Source organism: Trichoplax adhaerens, genomic scaffold, assembly GCF_000150275.1.
Source record: "Trichoplax adhaerens TRIADscaffold_5 genomic scaffold, whole genome shotgun sequence".
Taxonomy (NCBI): Eukaryota; Metazoa; Placozoa; class Uniplacotomia; order Trichoplacea; family Trichoplacidae; genus Trichoplax; species Trichoplax adhaerens.
The window spans coordinates 2822304-2840365 of NW_002060947.1; the positions used below are offsets into that span (position 1 = coordinate 2822304).

General features: G+C 33.8%; 2 protein-coding genes across 2 annotated transcripts; one reads left to right on the forward strand and one right to left on the reverse strand.

Moving 5' to 3' along the window:
• Positions 1-1418: 1418 nt before the first annotated feature.
• Positions 1419-9652, forward strand: TRIADDRAFT_25485 (uncharacterized protein; the record flags this gene model as incomplete). Its single annotated transcript, XM_002112386.1, has 24 exons — positions 1419-1932; positions 3140-3693; positions 3858-4073; positions 4221-4334; positions 4470-4552; positions 4642-4836; positions 5009-5154; positions 5411-5571; positions 5674-5823; positions 6159-6212; positions 6346-6399; positions 6524-6627; positions 6729-6811; positions 6880-7043; positions 7324-7385; positions 7524-7595; positions 7935-8101; positions 8303-8429; positions 8535-8616; positions 8733-8873; positions 8981-9073; positions 9144-9258; positions 9344-9387; positions 9509-9652. The coding sequence occupies 24 exons, from the start codon at positions 1419-1421 to the stop codon at positions 9650-9652; spliced, it is 3639 nt and encodes a 1212-aa protein (XP_002112422.1).
• A 1538-nt stretch (positions 9653-11190) lies between these two features.
• TRIADDRAFT_13274 (uncharacterized protein) lies at positions 11191-14561 on the reverse strand (the record flags this gene model as incomplete). Its single annotated transcript, XM_002112825.1, has 5 exons — positions 11191-11436; positions 11670-11934; positions 12110-12285; positions 12509-12670; positions 14355-14561. Coding segments are annotated over 5 exons (1056 nt in total), but the record flags the coding sequence as incomplete, so codon positions are not given.
• Between the last annotated feature and the right edge of the window lie 3501 nt (positions 14562-18062).

The window sequence follows — 18062 nt, forward strand, 5'->3', positions numbered from 1 at the left end:
AACGGTAACTGTCCATGGCTGTGAACTTGCCATCCAAATTGGCCGCTTGATTAATTTTGTTCTCATTACAGTATACTGTATATTTCATTATTTTGCACTAAACGGACAGTAATCGTCCCTCTGTCTTTCTACTGGTGTAGTCGCTCTTAAATAGTGCACGGCTCTAACTTGAGCACTAGCCCCAGGCTAGTGAGGACGAATCTCATGTAAAAGTGGTGTCAATATATTCAGCGTGGCTATTATTATTAGCTTAATGAATGAATGAAGAGTGTGACCAAAACCACCAATCAGCAACGATTTCGTCGGGTCGTATCGCTCGTATGATCACGACCTTCGTTCTATTGTTTATACTACTGTAAAGTGAGACTGTACAGTACTGTACTTCAAAATTGACACGTGTACAACATACAAAGTATGTACTGTACACTGTACAATACTACAGTACTGTATACTGTACTGTACTGTACAGTACTGTAAAGTCCAGTACACACTACGATACAATGTACTGTAAAGTACAGTATTTTAACCTTTAAAGATAGTTTACCAATGGCAGCAGCAAGTTGCAGATCGTTTTGTATCCGCATGGTCAAAACCTGAAGCAAATCCCACCATAAAGTACTTTGCTTTCGGCATCAACTGTCTTGTGTGGTAGTGGTATATTTTACGAAAAATACGCTAATAAAAAGGAACAGTGGGACTCGCATAAATAGGTATAAAATTGTAATTTAATGCTAATATTTATTATAGAATTTGAAAGATTGCAAACAGACACTATTCGAATGGAGATTAACAAGGGTGGCAACTAATGAAACTGATATGATTCCTTAGCAACTTACTTAATCCGATTTCTTACATGTGAATGTTGATTTGCATGTAGGATAATATAATCGGTTCAAAATTTTTTCATTATCCTAACATATTTCTTATTAGAGGACTACGTATTTAGATATTCTGACAAGTAGCAATTAGCGTGTACGATTTTGATTTTAGCAGAATCCTGAATGGAATAAATTAGTCTCTAGAATGAAATATATGTGTAGATCGACATAAGCGATTGAGAGAGTACAATACACTAGTAGATTGGTTCAGAATACGCATACTGAAAAGGATGAAATATCTGCACTTTCACGCATAAGTAGAATGATCGCGCTTAGCTAATATCAAAATATTAATCTATATGCTACAGTTTGGCTCATTTCATGCAAGAAAGTACTATGTAAATCCAATCTACTCGTATCGCACATTGTTGTCCTTATGCATTTGCGTATGCATTAGTAATGTACAGTATTATGCACCCTGCTAGAAGTTGTTTATATTATTGTAAATCTCCATACCTGACTAATTATAAATATAAAATAATTGTCGTGTTCTATATGTTTCGTTTATTTGAATGCGCTCTCGTTAATTAGGTACAGAAAATGAATAGTCAGCTAAAATATTGTTTGCATGAAATATTTCGGCGCCAAGCTAGCCGAACACCCGATGCCATTGCTGTCGTCGACCCGGATAACAATAAATCTATGACCTTCAAGGAATTAGATATGGCTAGTGAAGTCTTAGCGACTAATTTACGACATAAAGGTATCAAAGTTGACTCTATTGGAGGAATTTACATGGATAAATGCTTAGAATACGTTATAGCATATATTGCCATCTTAAAAGCTGGTGGAGCTTATCTCCCTCTCGATGTTTCCTATCCACCTGCTCTGTTGAAAATGGTTTTGGAGGACGCAGAGCCTGTTGCTGTCATCACAACACAAAGTTGGGCTTCGTTATTACCTTCTGAGTTAGAGATCATCGTATTAGATGATGGTTGGCAAAATATTTTGGAACAAGAAAATACTGCTAGAGGTGACGTTGAACAAATTAAAAACTCTTTGGACGATTTAGCCTATGTGGTTTATTCATCTGGTACAACCGGTAAACCAAAAGGTTAGTGCTATGCTATGTACGAGTATTATGTGCACTTGTGGCTAAGTTATTGACTATTATATTATTTAGAGTAATTCTAAAACTGTACATTATAAAGTATACAGTAGTCTTCACAAGAGACGACGAACGTCAAGGGGAGTTTATCCAAGAAAGATTGAAATAATTAAATATTTCTTGGATTTGCTAGATCTAGCCAGCTGTAGTGATGACGGCTAAAATACATCATGGCTGGGATTAAAGGCATTGTAAATACTGAAATAGCATGCCTCCGGTGTCTTATATATTGTACTAATAGTGTGCATATATGCGTTCAGCCACGTGCATTCACTTTACACTGTAAATTCGGCTGCAATCATGGTTACTGTTAGCGAATAATTTATTTAGCGTGTTATTACTGTACTCCAACATGGATAGGCAATTGGCATGTACAGTACTGTATTAGATAATTTAGATCCACTATATCGCTGTGATGTATCAGTGAAGATCATTGAATCGAATCGAATGTTAAATACTGTCAGTATCATGTTATAATGCTATAGCTTAGCTTAAAAATTATCAAACTAGCAATGGCCGGATATCAATAAATAAATTACATTGATAGAGCATATAGTCACTGCACAATATGGCTGCTAGTGTATAGTTATTATGGTAAAATTTATAATTGTATTTACAGTAATGTTACTCGATTTATGTAATAATTCATGCACTGTACTGAGCAAACTTGTTACAGTTATTTGTACGGCACTCATCAAATCATTCTAGCGGTTTATACGTCGTGTAACTACTTAAGAATAGTTAGATTATCGAGATAGAAGAATTAATTGATGGTGCACACGATTGGTTATCGTTCATTTCTAATGTGATTGAAATTTAGCTATAAATCCATAATAATGCTAAAATTGTTATGATCGATTGATTAGTCAATCCTAGGATTGACTAACGTATCGGCCAATCCTAGTCTGTTCAATACGAATCAGTAATGTAATCTGTCAATTTCGGGTTTTGACATAGCTGTTATATTTACGTTCTCCATGCGGAATATATCTAAAATTAGAGGACTCTTAATTAGTTGCTACCACTCCTCGTTTTATAATATTATGATGCAGTTTATTGGTGTCTTCGCGTTATGGTGCGCGATAATTAAAATGTTTTCGCATGTATTTATTTCAAGTTATAAATTTGTGAATTATATATACTGTACTTATAGGCATTTGCTGTCCACATCGCGGAGCTGTCTTTTCCTATACCAAAAGATTCTTATTTTATCCGTTTGAAGATAATGATCGGGTTGCATGCAACGTTTTTTTTGTTTGGGAGTTGCTCAGACCTTTACTGAAAGGTATCACTCTGTATATTATTCCAAACGCAATAATATACGATCCGGTACTACTATCTCAGTTTATCTATAAGCACAGAATTACCCGTATCCTTTTCACACCATCATTACTTGAGGCAATGTTGGATTGTAGTGGTATTGACTTTAAAAAAACATTATCCAGTTTACGAATCATCATGTTGTGCGGTGAGGTCGTTGCTACGGCTCTTCGGAATCGGTGTGTACGTGTTTTACCGAATGCGAAGCTAGTAAATCTCTATAGTACTTCGGAATCACACGATATGGCGATGGCTGAACTATCAGGACCATATGGTGCAATTGATAAAAACCGTAAATTTTGTCCTATTGGAAAGCCATACGACGAAGTCCATGTACTAATCTTAGATGATGATTTAAAGCAGCAGCCGGTTGGAGTTTATGGAGAGGTAGGATACTATAACGAAGCGTTCACTGATAAATTAAGGACTCATTACAGTATTAGACGACAAATATGAATTCTACTGTTATTAAATTTTGTGTTATATGATTGAATATCTATAAAATAAAATCTTGCTTATCCGGTTAATAAAATCAATTATTTCTATGAAAGATATATGTTGGGGGCCCAACATTAGCACGTGGTTATCTTAAACGTCCAGAATTAAATGCTAAGAGATTTATTAAGACCCCAGATTATCTATCAGCTTACGGTCCGATCCTATATCGTGCTGGTGATTGGGGATGCTTGTTACCTGATGGTCAATTGGAAATTGGTGGACGATGCGACACAATGGTTAAAGTTAGGGGTTACAGTATCGAATTGCAGGTGCGTAGTTAATTTCGTTTATGATAATATAGATTCTAATCATATTTATCTGTTTTTGAACTCTCTCAATAATTGTTACTACAGATATTTGATAAATTGAAAAATTACTAATATTTCATTAACAATTAATTATTATAATTAATGTAGGCGGTGGAAGCGGCTTTGTTGGAGTTAGATAAAGTGAATGCCGCTGTTGTAATTCCGCAGGGGGAAGAGGGTTCTGATAAATTTTTAGTAGCCTATGTTGTTCCGGAAGGGAAGGTATAGCAGCTTTATTAAAATCACTGTACGATATGTAAACATTTTTATCTGGATCAATTGTATTACAAGCTAATATCACCGATTTTTCAATAGTTTAGTTGGTTTTTACTTTATTTCCGATTATAAATTTATTAGACTACCAGAAAGGAAATCCGAGAAGCTCTGAAAAAGCGTTTACCTTACTTTATGATTCCGTCTTATTTTGTTTTTCTTGCTAGGTATATGGAATATTGTTATCTTATTTTATTAGCAATCTAATAATTTTATTATTATGATACATTAATACCTTTTGTAATAACTGTACTAGTGTACCGTTGTTACCAGCTTCCGCTAAATTAGACAAAAAGCAGTTACCATTGATAGATCCTTTAAGGGCTGTTCCTAACGATGATGAAGATAGTGTTCCGAGAACAGAAACAGAAAGAATTATGGCTAAAATGTGGTGCGATGTGTTACAGTTGAAAGCTGTTGATATTGATGAAAGTTTCTTCGATCTTGGAGGGTAAAAGAATCCTATATACTATAACACTGCTTACTTGCTAGTACTAATGAAGTTTGCTGTAAGATTGGTCGAATGTATATATTCATAATCATAGGCTATTAAAAGAGTATAAGATCAAGTAATGCAATTTATTAATTGGCTACTTTACGATCATTTATTGTAACTTTTCTAGTCATTCTCTTATGGCAACGAAATTAATTACATCGATTAACGATCGGTTTAAAACCAAGCTGAGTGTCCGTGATTTGTTTACGTATAATACTGTTATAAGTATGGCCTCTTACGTTGAAACAGAATTAGGTATATCGAGTGACCTAAGTGGTAGGCAAACGTGAGTCGAATAATTTTATGAACAGATTACAATGTTTACAGTAGTGTTTGGATCATAATCTGATTTTAATATTGATCAATTGTTACGGCGACAGTCCTCGTGAAGTAGATATCAGCAGCTTGGAGTCTGAAGTTGAACGTTATGATGATACAGTATCTGGGTATGAACAGTATATGTGGAGAAATATGAATTTTGATTACGGTATTAAATTTAGGGGTGTCTACATCATTAAATTACTCATAGATGAGATTTGCTTTACGCCATGTAGATTGGATATACAATTGCGGGCTTTTTGGCATTCATTACGCTTTTCGAATAGATGGTATCATGGAAGTGTCTTACTAACCGGGGTCACTGGCTTCCTTGGAGCATACTTGTTGAAGGAAATATTAGCAACTACAGAGGTCTAGTTGTGCTTATTAATAATAGCTTACTTCATCATCTTATCGCAATTAAAAATTTGTTTAAAGCTTCCCAATTAAATATGCATTATTATTTTATTGTAGGTTGACGTATATTGTATAGTGCGAGAAGTACCCGATAGCAGCGGTAAGGATCGCGTAAGAGCTAATCTTGTAAGTTATGGTTTGCTACCGGCTGATCGTAATGATTCAAGTGGCGCTAACCAAGATTTCGAAAATGCATTTTCTAAAAGAGTGTATGCAATCACCGGTAAATAATAATATAATTATAATCTTAGTGTAGTTGTTGTGTTATATTGCTCCATAACAGTATAAAGTGTGCTTAGTCCATACTGTATAGTATATCACTCAAGTAAGGTTTTCTATGTTACATGTCTTTATGCGATCTAAATTCATGTAGGCGATATAACTTTACGAAATCTTGGAATGACAGAGGAGGAATTTATCTTTTTGAGTTATGAGGTGAGTAATATTTTGTGAAGCACATTATAAATCCATACATGTATCCAATTTGTTGACTGATTTTGGATTAAATATAAGATGATAGTTTACTTCTTTATTGCTGACAGGTTGATTACGTTATACACGCTGGTGCTGTGGTTAATTTAATATACCCTTATAAAGTTAGTAATAAAATCGTGCTTTGATAAACTAGTAACATACCATGATCCGTACGAAAGAGGATCTACGTATTAGGAATTCGATTTTGTAAATCCTTATCGTAAAGGTAGCTGATATTACTGATTACTTTCTTAGATGTTACGATCTGCAAATGTAGTTGGTACGAAAAATATCATTAAATTTGCTTCAGTTGGTAAGATAAAGCCTCTACATCATATTAGGTAAGGATAGGTTGTTCGTTCGTAGCTAAAACCTGATGACAATTGTAAAGTTGCATTACAGTTTAGGATATACTTAGGCAGGCTTTTAACAGAATCTGTTATATTATTTCAGTACAAATGGTATATTTCCGAGAGGAAAACACGGGTGCTCTGAAAATGATGACATGATACAATTTGCTAATCGTCTTACTGATGGGTAACTGAATCTAACCTCTGTAAAGAATGAATTTCATCTTTATTTGTTTTTATTGGAATATCGCTAACCTATATTTTTTGTTAAATCATAAATTACTGTAGATATGCGCAATCAAAATGGGTAGCAGAGCAACTCGTGCTGCGGGCACGTAACAGAGGACTCCCAGTTGTTATTTACCGGCCAGGTAAACGTATTAGTTTTTTAACTGACGACTTTGTTAATTTTAACCTTTAAATTTATTCTATCTCAAAGGAAATCTATCTGGAGATAGAGATACAGGTGCTTGGAATCCTTCAGACTTTATTTTCTTGATGCTAAAAGCTTGCGTTGGTGCTAGATGTGCACCAAATATCGATTGGCAGTTAGAGATGACACCGGTAGATTTTGCGAGCGAAGCTATTGTCCGTTGTACCCAGGTGATATAGCTTTATCTATATTACTATACGTCGCTTAACGTTACGATACAGGGGTTTACATATTTTATTATTACTTAGACAGTAGTTACAGATATACGAACTAGGATAGCATGCTTTTTCAAAGTATGCAAATGTGCATTAAATTAAACTTTATGAATTACAGCGGGTTGTTGATATAGAATATCTGTGAATATACTAAAATATACACGCAGATTGTTCATTCTTCATAAAGATATTATCAGTAGCAACTTATTTACAATTATATATTATTCATGACTAGAATCTCACTAATTGCGTTGGGCGAATTTACCATATAACCAATAGAAATACGGTATCTTTCCGGTATGGTCTTAGTATTATATACCTGTTTTATATATTAAAGTAAAGATTAATTCAATATGGGCAATGTAGTTACGATCAGTTGTAGAACTTTTGATTGTACGCGTGTTTATAGATGAGAACTATGTATTACTCTTACAGTTTGGTTTGCGATACCTTAAGCCAATTTGGTTGCACATTAAAATCTGTTGATTACGAAGAATGGTTTCAAATGTAAGGGATCGAAATACAAGTATTTCCATAAATTTGATTATCTTTTCGCAGAAGTGATCAATTATATTATTATCAATGTAATTAATGTAACAGACTTCATAACGATTCTGCTTCGGATGCTGAATTAAAGGTTGGAAAATTACTGGAGACGTTAGTAGGGTGAGCTATTGTGAAGATATATATACGTATAACATAAAGTGGCGTGCTTTTGCCAAGTCAGATTCACAAAGTTTACGTTTAAACATACTGACTTTATATGGAATTATCTCCTGTTTTAAATAATAGTACTTGATAAACGCTGTATATTTTTCAGCAATTATTCTGTTTTATATCTTTTAGGAATGATATGTCTTTCTTTGGAAATTCCAACACATTCGACAACTCCATCTTTACCGATCAATTGACAAAGTTTGGTCTTACTTATCCGAAAATTGATAAAGACCTAATTGAAACCTACTCAAAATATCTGGAGTGTCTTAGGAGTACTAAAATGATTTCTGAAGAGGGTACAGTATACACTAAGTGTTTATTTTTTGATTAATGTTGAGAATTTATGGGTTTTAATAATAAAGAAAGACCGCTTGCATTACAGAATTACAGGAGGTAGCTAGTATCAGCAGAGCATCAGGTATGATATGATATTTAAACGACCTCCTTTCTTTATGCCCAAAAATATTAATATTAATCATTACTACAATTTAAAATAGAGAATCAACCATTACGTGGTCAAGTAGCAGTAATAACAGGCGCCTCAAGTGGAATAGGAGCAACTATTGCTAAACATTTAGCTCTTGCAGGAGCTTCCGTTGCATTAGGAGCTAGGCGAATGGACAGGTTGGATATCTTTCATGCGACCATAAGATTTGCTTATAACTTATTTTCCATGTTTAAAGCTTCTAAGCTATTGTGATTACTATTATTTAAATATATTTACTTAAGGCTTAAGTCCCTTTGTCAAGAAATTAGATCGGAGGGTGGTAAAGCTATTGGCGTACCAACGGATGTAACCAAAAAAGTTGAGGTAAAGATGATGTCACATAAAATAGTTTTCTACTTTAAAATGATAACATACTGTATACACAGGGTTGTCCGCTACATTTACTTATTGCTTACGGCGACGGCCTGGTTGAACCTTAGGTAGAGAAATTAGTGAATACAGCGAGGGAAGTTTTCGGAGAAGTTACTATACTTGTCAACAACGCTGGTTGTATGTACTACACCGAAATGAAGAATGCTCATATAAATGAATGGGAAAGGCAAATCGACGTAAACTGCAAGGTAATTTATAATGAGTCACGATATCTGCAAAATATACTTTAACTTAAAATTTGAAGCGTTAAGTAGTGCTAGTTAATAACTAAAAATTACCGTTACGTACGCTACAGGGTATGTTATACGGAATAAGCAACGTTTTAAGCAGAATGTTAGCAAATGGTTGTGGCCATATTGTTAACATTTCATCAGATGCTGGTAGAAAGGTAAAAAGTTAATAACACCTAGGTAGCAGACATCGAAGAGAATCTAGACATTTATATATATTTATATTAGGTATTTCCTGGTCTAACGGTTTACTCCGGCACGAAATTCTTTGTTGAAGCCATTTCGCAAGGTGTACGATTAGAAACCGCCGGTTCTGGTGTAAGAGTTACAAGTATTCAACCTGGTACGTTAATTAGATACAATTGGAATATTTTAATTATTATATCTAAAATGTTTGAAGAATTCCTGCTATGCTTATTGTTGTATAGGTGATGTATCAACGGAAATTCTAACTTACGGTGTAGATGCTGAAGTAAGTACATATATTTGTGCATTTATTGCATATATGAGCGTATATTAGCATTTTTTACAAATTTATTTAGAACTACCAAAAATGATTTTATTCAATGGTTAATGAAATGTTATGATTTAAGGCTCGAAAGAAATACGGTGGCAGTGCAGAATCGAAAATATTACGACCCTTGGACATAGCTAATGCTGTGGTATATGCTTTAACACAACCAAGTTTTGTTGCTGTGAATGAGATACTTATTGAACCTGCAGATGTACCATGTTAGGATATCGCTGATATGCATTATCGTAATTTCTGTAAATTCCTGGATACTTATTTTATATCTCATTAGGCTTAGCTTTATTTCGTGGCCTTAAAAGCTGTGTGCTCGATATTAATGTTATTAAATGACCTATCCTATGTAGTAGCTATATAATACCTAGTTATAATTAAGGGGAATTTACCAAAATAACCTTAAAGTGATAGTTACTTCTTTTTACGGCTTTATAATCTTGTTTTTAAATTATAAGATATGGTATTTATACTATAATGATAATTAACCTTCTTTTTGATTTGCCGGATAATTGCCCGTCTTATTCGTTATTATTCATCGTGCAATAATTTAGGTCGCTTAGGAGTCGTTCAGTTTTTATTAACTTTTCAATTGTACTTATGATGCTCTAGCCATTTCCTATCCATGATCTTAATAAACTGGACGCACGTTATTAATTATAGATATATTAGATAGATATCGAAATCGGCACTTTCGTGAAATTGATTTGCTTTTGGACTTTTTAATCTTTGAATTTACGTAATTCAGGCGTTTTTATTCCGGAAAGATTACATTCGATACTCTACGAGCATTCAGCAATAATGTTTATATTTATAAGCAAACTTTTCAAAGTGCCTCAATCGCAAATACAAATGCGAGCGTATGACATTAGTGCCTTATACAATTAAATGTACTACAGTACAAGATCTAAAATGAAAATCTTTGACATAACAAGTAGGGCAAAAACGAAAGAATGTAATTTTTACAAACAAGAACAGATGTATACGGAAACATAGATCAAAATGACATAAGTTACATTTACCATTCTGTCATTGTTGTATCTATACAGTGCAAACAGAGCACGGTCTTCTAGAAGAGTGTATAAGTAATAATGCAAAATCAAAAATTTCTTCAAAGACCATACTGTAGACTGGGTATAGATTGTATCAACTATTCGCAAATATTTCTGAAGATGAATGCAGAATTAAATAATACAGGATAAACATCATCAGAAAACAGATAATTTATGAGTCAAGTTATCAGATTAAATTCGTATTATTCCAGTGATAGCTTTAAGTCTTATCCGAGTGACTGGTGTCGTCCTCTTTCAAGTTTACCATAGAATTTTCTTTATCCTCATTCAATTCTGGATTATCACTTGAAACTTCAGCTTTATCTGATGCAGATACAGTGTTGTCCGACTTACTATCCTCATCTATTTCTGGCGAAAGTCCTTTCGTTGTGGTCTCTGACTGATTTCTCTCCATAGTATTCGCATCCTGTCCTTGATTACCTTCCATAACAGAACTTTTATCTGTTGTTGAGCTCATCTGATGGTCACCATCAGGACTTCTTACATTGTGAACATCAACTCGGCATGTTATGGAGTCATCAGATGATTTCTGTAACTCCTCGGTAGTAGACATGACACCACTGGCTAATTTTTGAATATTTTGCTCAGCTCTTCGTCTTATTTCAGCTCGTCGTTTATCTTCATCATAGAGCTCTTTTGTAGGACCGTCAACAGAATTAACAGAGGAATGACGATCAATTTCTGAATCGCCTGATACACCATCGTCTTCAGAGGAGTCGTCCGGGGTGACATAAACAACTTCCAAAAGAATTTCACCATCTGCTTTTGATAAAATATGAACAGCTTCAACATGACTGGAATGTTTCAAAGACATGCCATTCACTGATAGGATTGCATCGCCAATATATAAACCTTTACAACGTTCAGCTGGTGTTTGTTTATGGATCTCTGATATTAAAATGGGAACCCCATATTCTCTACCTCCCTATCATCAAATGTAGTCGTAGTTTTAGGCTACTAATAGGTACGATAGATATATCGTCAAAGCTGTTTACTTTAGGATATTAACCAACTATTTACGCGATTATTAAAGTTTATTGACATTTTATGTCAATCCTTTATTATTTTTGATAAGTGATACAATGGCCCTTATATCATGCAATGTCATAGCTTTAGTTGTTTAGGCAATAATTCAAAATTAAATATTAGAGTACTTACCGTAATAGAAATCCCTAATCCTTCAGAACTATCCTTAAAAATTTGGACAGTTCTTATTTGGCCAATTCCTCTACGCTTTTGATGCTTAGGTACTTTAACTGGTGTTGGAGATTGAACCGGCTTATCGCTAGATTGGTTTCGCATTTTGCAAGTTTTGACGACAGTTTTATGCCGATGGAGATTGATTTCAGCCTCCAGTTGATTCCATAAAGCTTCATGTTGAGCGCCTTTCATATCTCTACCTAGTAATTGTAATTGCTGAACTCTAAAAGTAGTTATCAAACAAGGCAATACAATAAATATTCGACGTAAGTGTATAAGCTTTAAGACGAAAGTGAGTGATAGATTGAAGCAAGCAACAGTCCATGATTCTTTAGGTTCGCGTAATGAATTTACAAGTAATGAAGAGTAAGAAACTAATTACAGAAATATTAGCTAACCTCCCAGCCAATTCTTTATCTAGATATTTGGTAGCCAATCTAGCAGCATATAACTCGCTTTGTAAATAATCGATATGATATCTTAAGTCTACATTTTCTTTCCTAAGTAATTCGACTTCGGCTCGTAAGCGAGACTCTCGATAGGCACTCTGGCGAGATTGTTCTATCTCCAAAGCCTATAAAATTGATAATATTAATACGTGTGTCAATCAGTAAATGGCAATAACGAAAACATCTAGCTAGAATATCAATCCTAGTCAAAGTAATTTTATCCAACCTGGTAGAGAAGTGTATATGACAGCAGATATTAATAATTGATAGTTCGAATGTATAAAGTTAGATCTATAGTACATAAGTAGCGGAGATAACATAACTCATTCACATTCTTACGGGACTCACAAGTTTAGATTTATTCTTATCACCATCGATGGGTTGATTGTCGGAATTTGCCCCATCCTGATCAGGATGTAACCGCACCAATTGATTGTGTAGTTCTTTTTCTAGAGCACATTTTGCAGCTCTTTCATCACAAATATCGGCTCGTAAACTGATAAGTTGTGCCTAGTTCAGGGTCACGTTAAATATTTTATAAAAATTTTATTATAGAACATGATTAACCATATTAGTTTTCTAATCTTAGCAAAAAGACATTATCGCATATTCTTGTAGAAATATTTACGGCATGACTAAATGAGGCGAATATTACAGTTGATTTCGTTCTAAGTAATGATTATCGGTTATCTAAATGACTATATTAGATCGAAACTCGATTGAATGAGAATAAATGGACGTCTCACCGTTTAATAGACTACACAATAAAATTATCAGTGAATGTAGGTTCTAAATTACTGTCAGTATAGTATTCAAAGCGTAAGGTTGCTATATGGAGCAGCCTGGAACGATAATTAAACGTTATTTTTATTTATAACTTTAACATTGAACTATTCAGATATATTCAAGATGTAACATGTGGTCGCAAATTCGTATGTAACGCCATTTTCAGAAGAGAGCAGTTTCAAATGGTTAGAATCGGTACGAGAGTATCAATACACATTTGAATCATTTGTGCTCAAATATGAAATTTTGTGTATAATGCTGTAATGGCTGCACATGCTTATTTATTATGTTGTAGGTAAGTGATGAACTGCCAAAGTAGACAAATTATTATTGTACTCGGATTGACTTGAAGCAACTAAACAAAATTTCTTGACATTCACTCACTGAAATTTTATCCAAGTACCTGTGTGGTTACAAAGTACAATACAGTACACACTATTATTAATGACACTAACGGAAAGAAAAATTCTTGGTCATAGACAAAATTTTATATTGTACGAATTTACACTGTACAGTATATAAGTTTAATACTTGGTTACTAGTTAATGCAATTTATAACACTAGCACTAAAAGCGTAAATTTTCATAATGTTAACAGATATACAGGTGGATTTCTATCCAATAATTTTCTTCGCAGTGTACTGTGCGATCTATCTTTAACAGGAATTATATATCATACATTGTATTCCTCCAGAAGTATGCATATAACAATGTTTAATATACTGTACGTATACATCAATCAATTATGATTTATGTTGTACAATTGCTGCATTATAATCCCTATTAGGATAATACCAGGCCTTTAAAAATGCCACATTCAATATAACAAGTACCTTCCTAATATAAAGGTAATCGAGTGTAGGTGCAAACGAGTTTAGATTGTTTCTAATAAGATACCCATAAGATACTCGTATATTATACAGTACTAAAATTTCGTACAGTTCATCATTTATTGTTACATTTTTAAACTGATAATTAATTGGTGATGCTAATAATGGTGTATGATTCAGTACTATGTGTACTGCAAGTGATTCAAGAGCATCTAATAAGGAATGCATCAGTATCCTTATTCCTTTCCTGCTGTCTGTAAATTATTTCGTAAATTGCATTAAGATTTAGGCTTGTCCTTGGTTTTCATATGGCTAATTCAGTACAGTAGCAGGACGTAGTGAAATTTTATCATAAATCGTACTAGAATAGTAGACAGTAAACAGCAACTGGTAGGCCAACGTCATTACCAATTACGAGATTTACATCAAAAGATTGGGGACCTTATTTAATTATACAGTATTAATATCATATTACATAATGGCTATACTCTGATAGTGTCGATTCTAGAAATCATATAGTATATAAAGTGATTCGAGAATCAATCATTAAATTAAATTAATTATAAATATCAGGCCAACCTCATATTTAGCATTGGATTGGAAAATGGCTTGAGCTTTTTGTGACAACTGCGCGAATGCAGAGGATAAAAAAGTCATTTTATTTCTTCCATCAACAGTTAGCTCGAACTGGTCAGGGTCAATTTGACCTAATAATAGATCTAAATCTACAAAGCTCTTGTCAAAGTCTTTTTCTAAAACTTCTAACCAAGAAAGCATTGTTACACCGGTGGCCATGATGTCTGCTTTGGTGAACCTCTACACTGTACAGTGTACAGTCTAGAGTGTACACGGAGTCTACAGTACAGCACAGTACTGTAGGGTTGAGTACAGTACAGTACAGTACAGTACTGTACACTGTACAGTAGTTGAATAAATTTAATTTAATATCCTACCGATTCTACAGTACAGTACAGTGTACAGTATAAATACTGCTAAGAGTACAGTATGTTGTACAGTACTGTACAAAATTTCGCTTTGTATTGTAGTAGATTTTGTCTTTTAAACTGATATTTTATGATGGCAATTACGAGTAGCGTAATTCTATCAACTTGTATCAAAAATTTGCTTTCTAGCTACATAATGGTATAAAGTATAGTAATTTCACGTTAGTTTCAGTAATATTTTTTCCTTTTTTCGGAGTCTGAAAAGAAAATAAACACTTCGTACTGTACAGTGTACAGTACAATATCCCCAGTCCTCTGGGCTGTGGCGAGGGCTAAAGTCTGTTGTTAATAACTGTACAGTACTGTACTGGAGATAACAGTACAGTACAGTACTGTACTGTACTGTACGTACAGTTTGGTAGTCTAAAGACGTATTGTACTGTACTGTACAGTAACCAAGCCACCGGATACTGCTCAAGTTACATTTCAGGCGTTTAAGAAGTCCATTGTTAGCCATAGAGATTGAAATTTTTCTTTTAACTCCATGACTTCGATATTTTTAACATGACTTTTCCAAGATACAGCCTCGATTAGCTGTAAGGCTGTCTTGGAAACATGTTCAAAATGCCGAGATCTAATATACAAGCAATAATATCATTTCGATTTGTGTTTACAGTATCCCCACAATCATTTATAGACCTGATGTTCAGTAGGTAGTCAGTAACATGCTGTACAGTGTACAGTACTGTAGAGATGCAGTACGGTACAGTACAAGTTTTTTTCTTATACTGTACTGTACTCAGTACACTAAAGTCTACACAGTACAGTACAGTACATCGAAAATTTACCAACGTTGCTACAGCTTCCACTGTTGTGTCCATTGACTTAACACTACATTCTGTGTAACATAGTTAATGAGTTTTAGCAAATATCGAGTTGGAGATTGTAGCCATGTTGTAGCATATATTAAAATGATAAGCTGCATACTAACTGCTATACGTGTATCCTTATTAAATCAAGTTTAGATTTGACTTCTGCAATATATATTGGGCTAGATGGTCGGGTTACATACCAACTACGCTGGATAGCTGATCTCTGCATAATTTATGTATATAATTAATATTAATTATACCTGGAATAAAGTACGTACGTACAGTCACAGTCGCCACAAATTTAGGCGCCCTTATATCATTGCAAGAAAGGTTAAATTTTTTTAATGTTGCAACATTAGGCCTCATCGATGTTTTAGTTCTATTAAGAATCGTGACCTACTTATTATACTCTACAGGTCATTGCGTTGTCACTTTATAATGCATTTCAAATTTACTTACTTTTTAAAGTTTGTTTGCGCGATAACTTTAGTTACATTAACAATTTTACTCTATTATAAGTTAAATGTTCATAATTACTCATGGTATCACAACAGAAACATCAAACATCCATGCAAAATTGCTGAAAAGGATATGAAAGCGATGATCGACTTGTTAGGAGGAATTCATCGGACTTTACAGACTCTAAATGTGACACACTTTTTAATATATGGTACTTTGATAGGCGCTATTAGATATGGAAAAATTTTACCGTGGGACAATGATCTTGATATAGGTGTGCGATGGAAGGATATTTCACGTTATAGCAATGCACAGTTAACTCTAGCCTTTGCAAAAGAGTCTATTACCACTAAATATTGGTATAAGAACGGTTTATATAGATTACGAAAAGGTCAATTTGCTCGCGCTGATATAATGATTTTTGACGACTACTATGGTAATGGAGTAATGACAAGAATTGGCATCGAATCGTATTATGGCTGGATTAATTACAGAAGATATCATGTTTTTCCAGCAAGATTCCTTTTATTGCCGTTACCTACTGTAAATATTGCTGGTGTCAACATATCTATTCCGAGGGAAGGGAAGACGATAATAAAGTTATTGTACCCTGACGATCATTGGAAGGAGGTGAAACCATTCGGTTGCTGAAGTATTCGAGAATATAATTGCAAGTACGAAGTACAGTCAAGATATAAAGCTGGTTATAATAGAAATATTGAAGATTAATTTCGGAAATATGTTGTAGTAGCACCTGCAGCACTTAGTGAATGAGATGATTTCTTTACAGTTATTGTAATAACAATTAGGGAAATTACGTATTTGAGTACTGTTGCATTTTTACACTTGAGATTTAGCGCAATTTCATTGACAATTATTGATAGTGAATCAGTTATAGTGTTACGATAAATAAATGATATTAAAAACTCGTAAATTATTAACTCTTTCGTAGGAATGGTTTATTAAACTAGGTAATAAATTATAGCTACTTCTGCGTGTACTCGTATTGTTAAAGTCACTTTAATTTATATTCAGCTAATACTCATTCTGTAACTTAGCAAATCGCCATTAATGGATTTGTCATACGATATAATAGTTGTTGATATCTTTTACATGATTTCATTGAGGTGATTCATACGTGCAGTTTATGTGATTATATGCTTCTATGCGTATATCTTAAAATATGTACATAGTAGTAAACGTACTATAGTATGGGTAATAAAGGCAAAGATACAGTAGCGAATTTATATCGGACTATACCCAATTGAAGTTTTATTAAAATTCTTTCTAAAAATATATTCTTAATTTTAATATCGTTTCAGTAAGGAAAAGTGCTAAAATACAAGTATGATGCGTATGGTAAGTGGCTTCATTGCGGATGAAGCCGTCCAGGACAGCTTCCTTCGATAGGGTTGTAGAACTGAATTTCCTGATATGTTTATAAATGGTTATTTAGAGTAAATTATCCACAATACTAATTTAAATTTACTTTTGGGAGTATGCGTATCAAGATAAAATCGATTCAATGAATGCACACGAGCATCTAAATGCTAATACTGTATAAAGTTAATTTTAATTTTTGAATAGTATTATCATACCAATATTAAGAGACACTATACTGTAGATAACTTCGAAGGAAGGTACTGTATACTGTACTGTACTGTACTGTACTGTACGTACAGTATAATTATTACTCAGTCTACAGTACAATATACTGTAAGAGCTACCATGCAAGCTACAGTACTGTACTGTAGAAGTGTAGATGCTGAAATCTCTAGAAAATATAATCTTGTAGTCTATTGCTACTGTGCAGTGTGCAGTACTTAACTGGTACTTTTTGAATACCTATTTGTTTGTTAATAAAAATCTCGCAGAAAACTACTGGGTTCAAAAGCTAATTTTAATTTTTGAAGCGCCTAAGAAAAAATTTAAACACTTTTGCAAGATTTACAAGGCTGACAGGTTATTTGCTCGATGCTTGCAGTAGAAGTGCAACCATTCCGTAGACACTT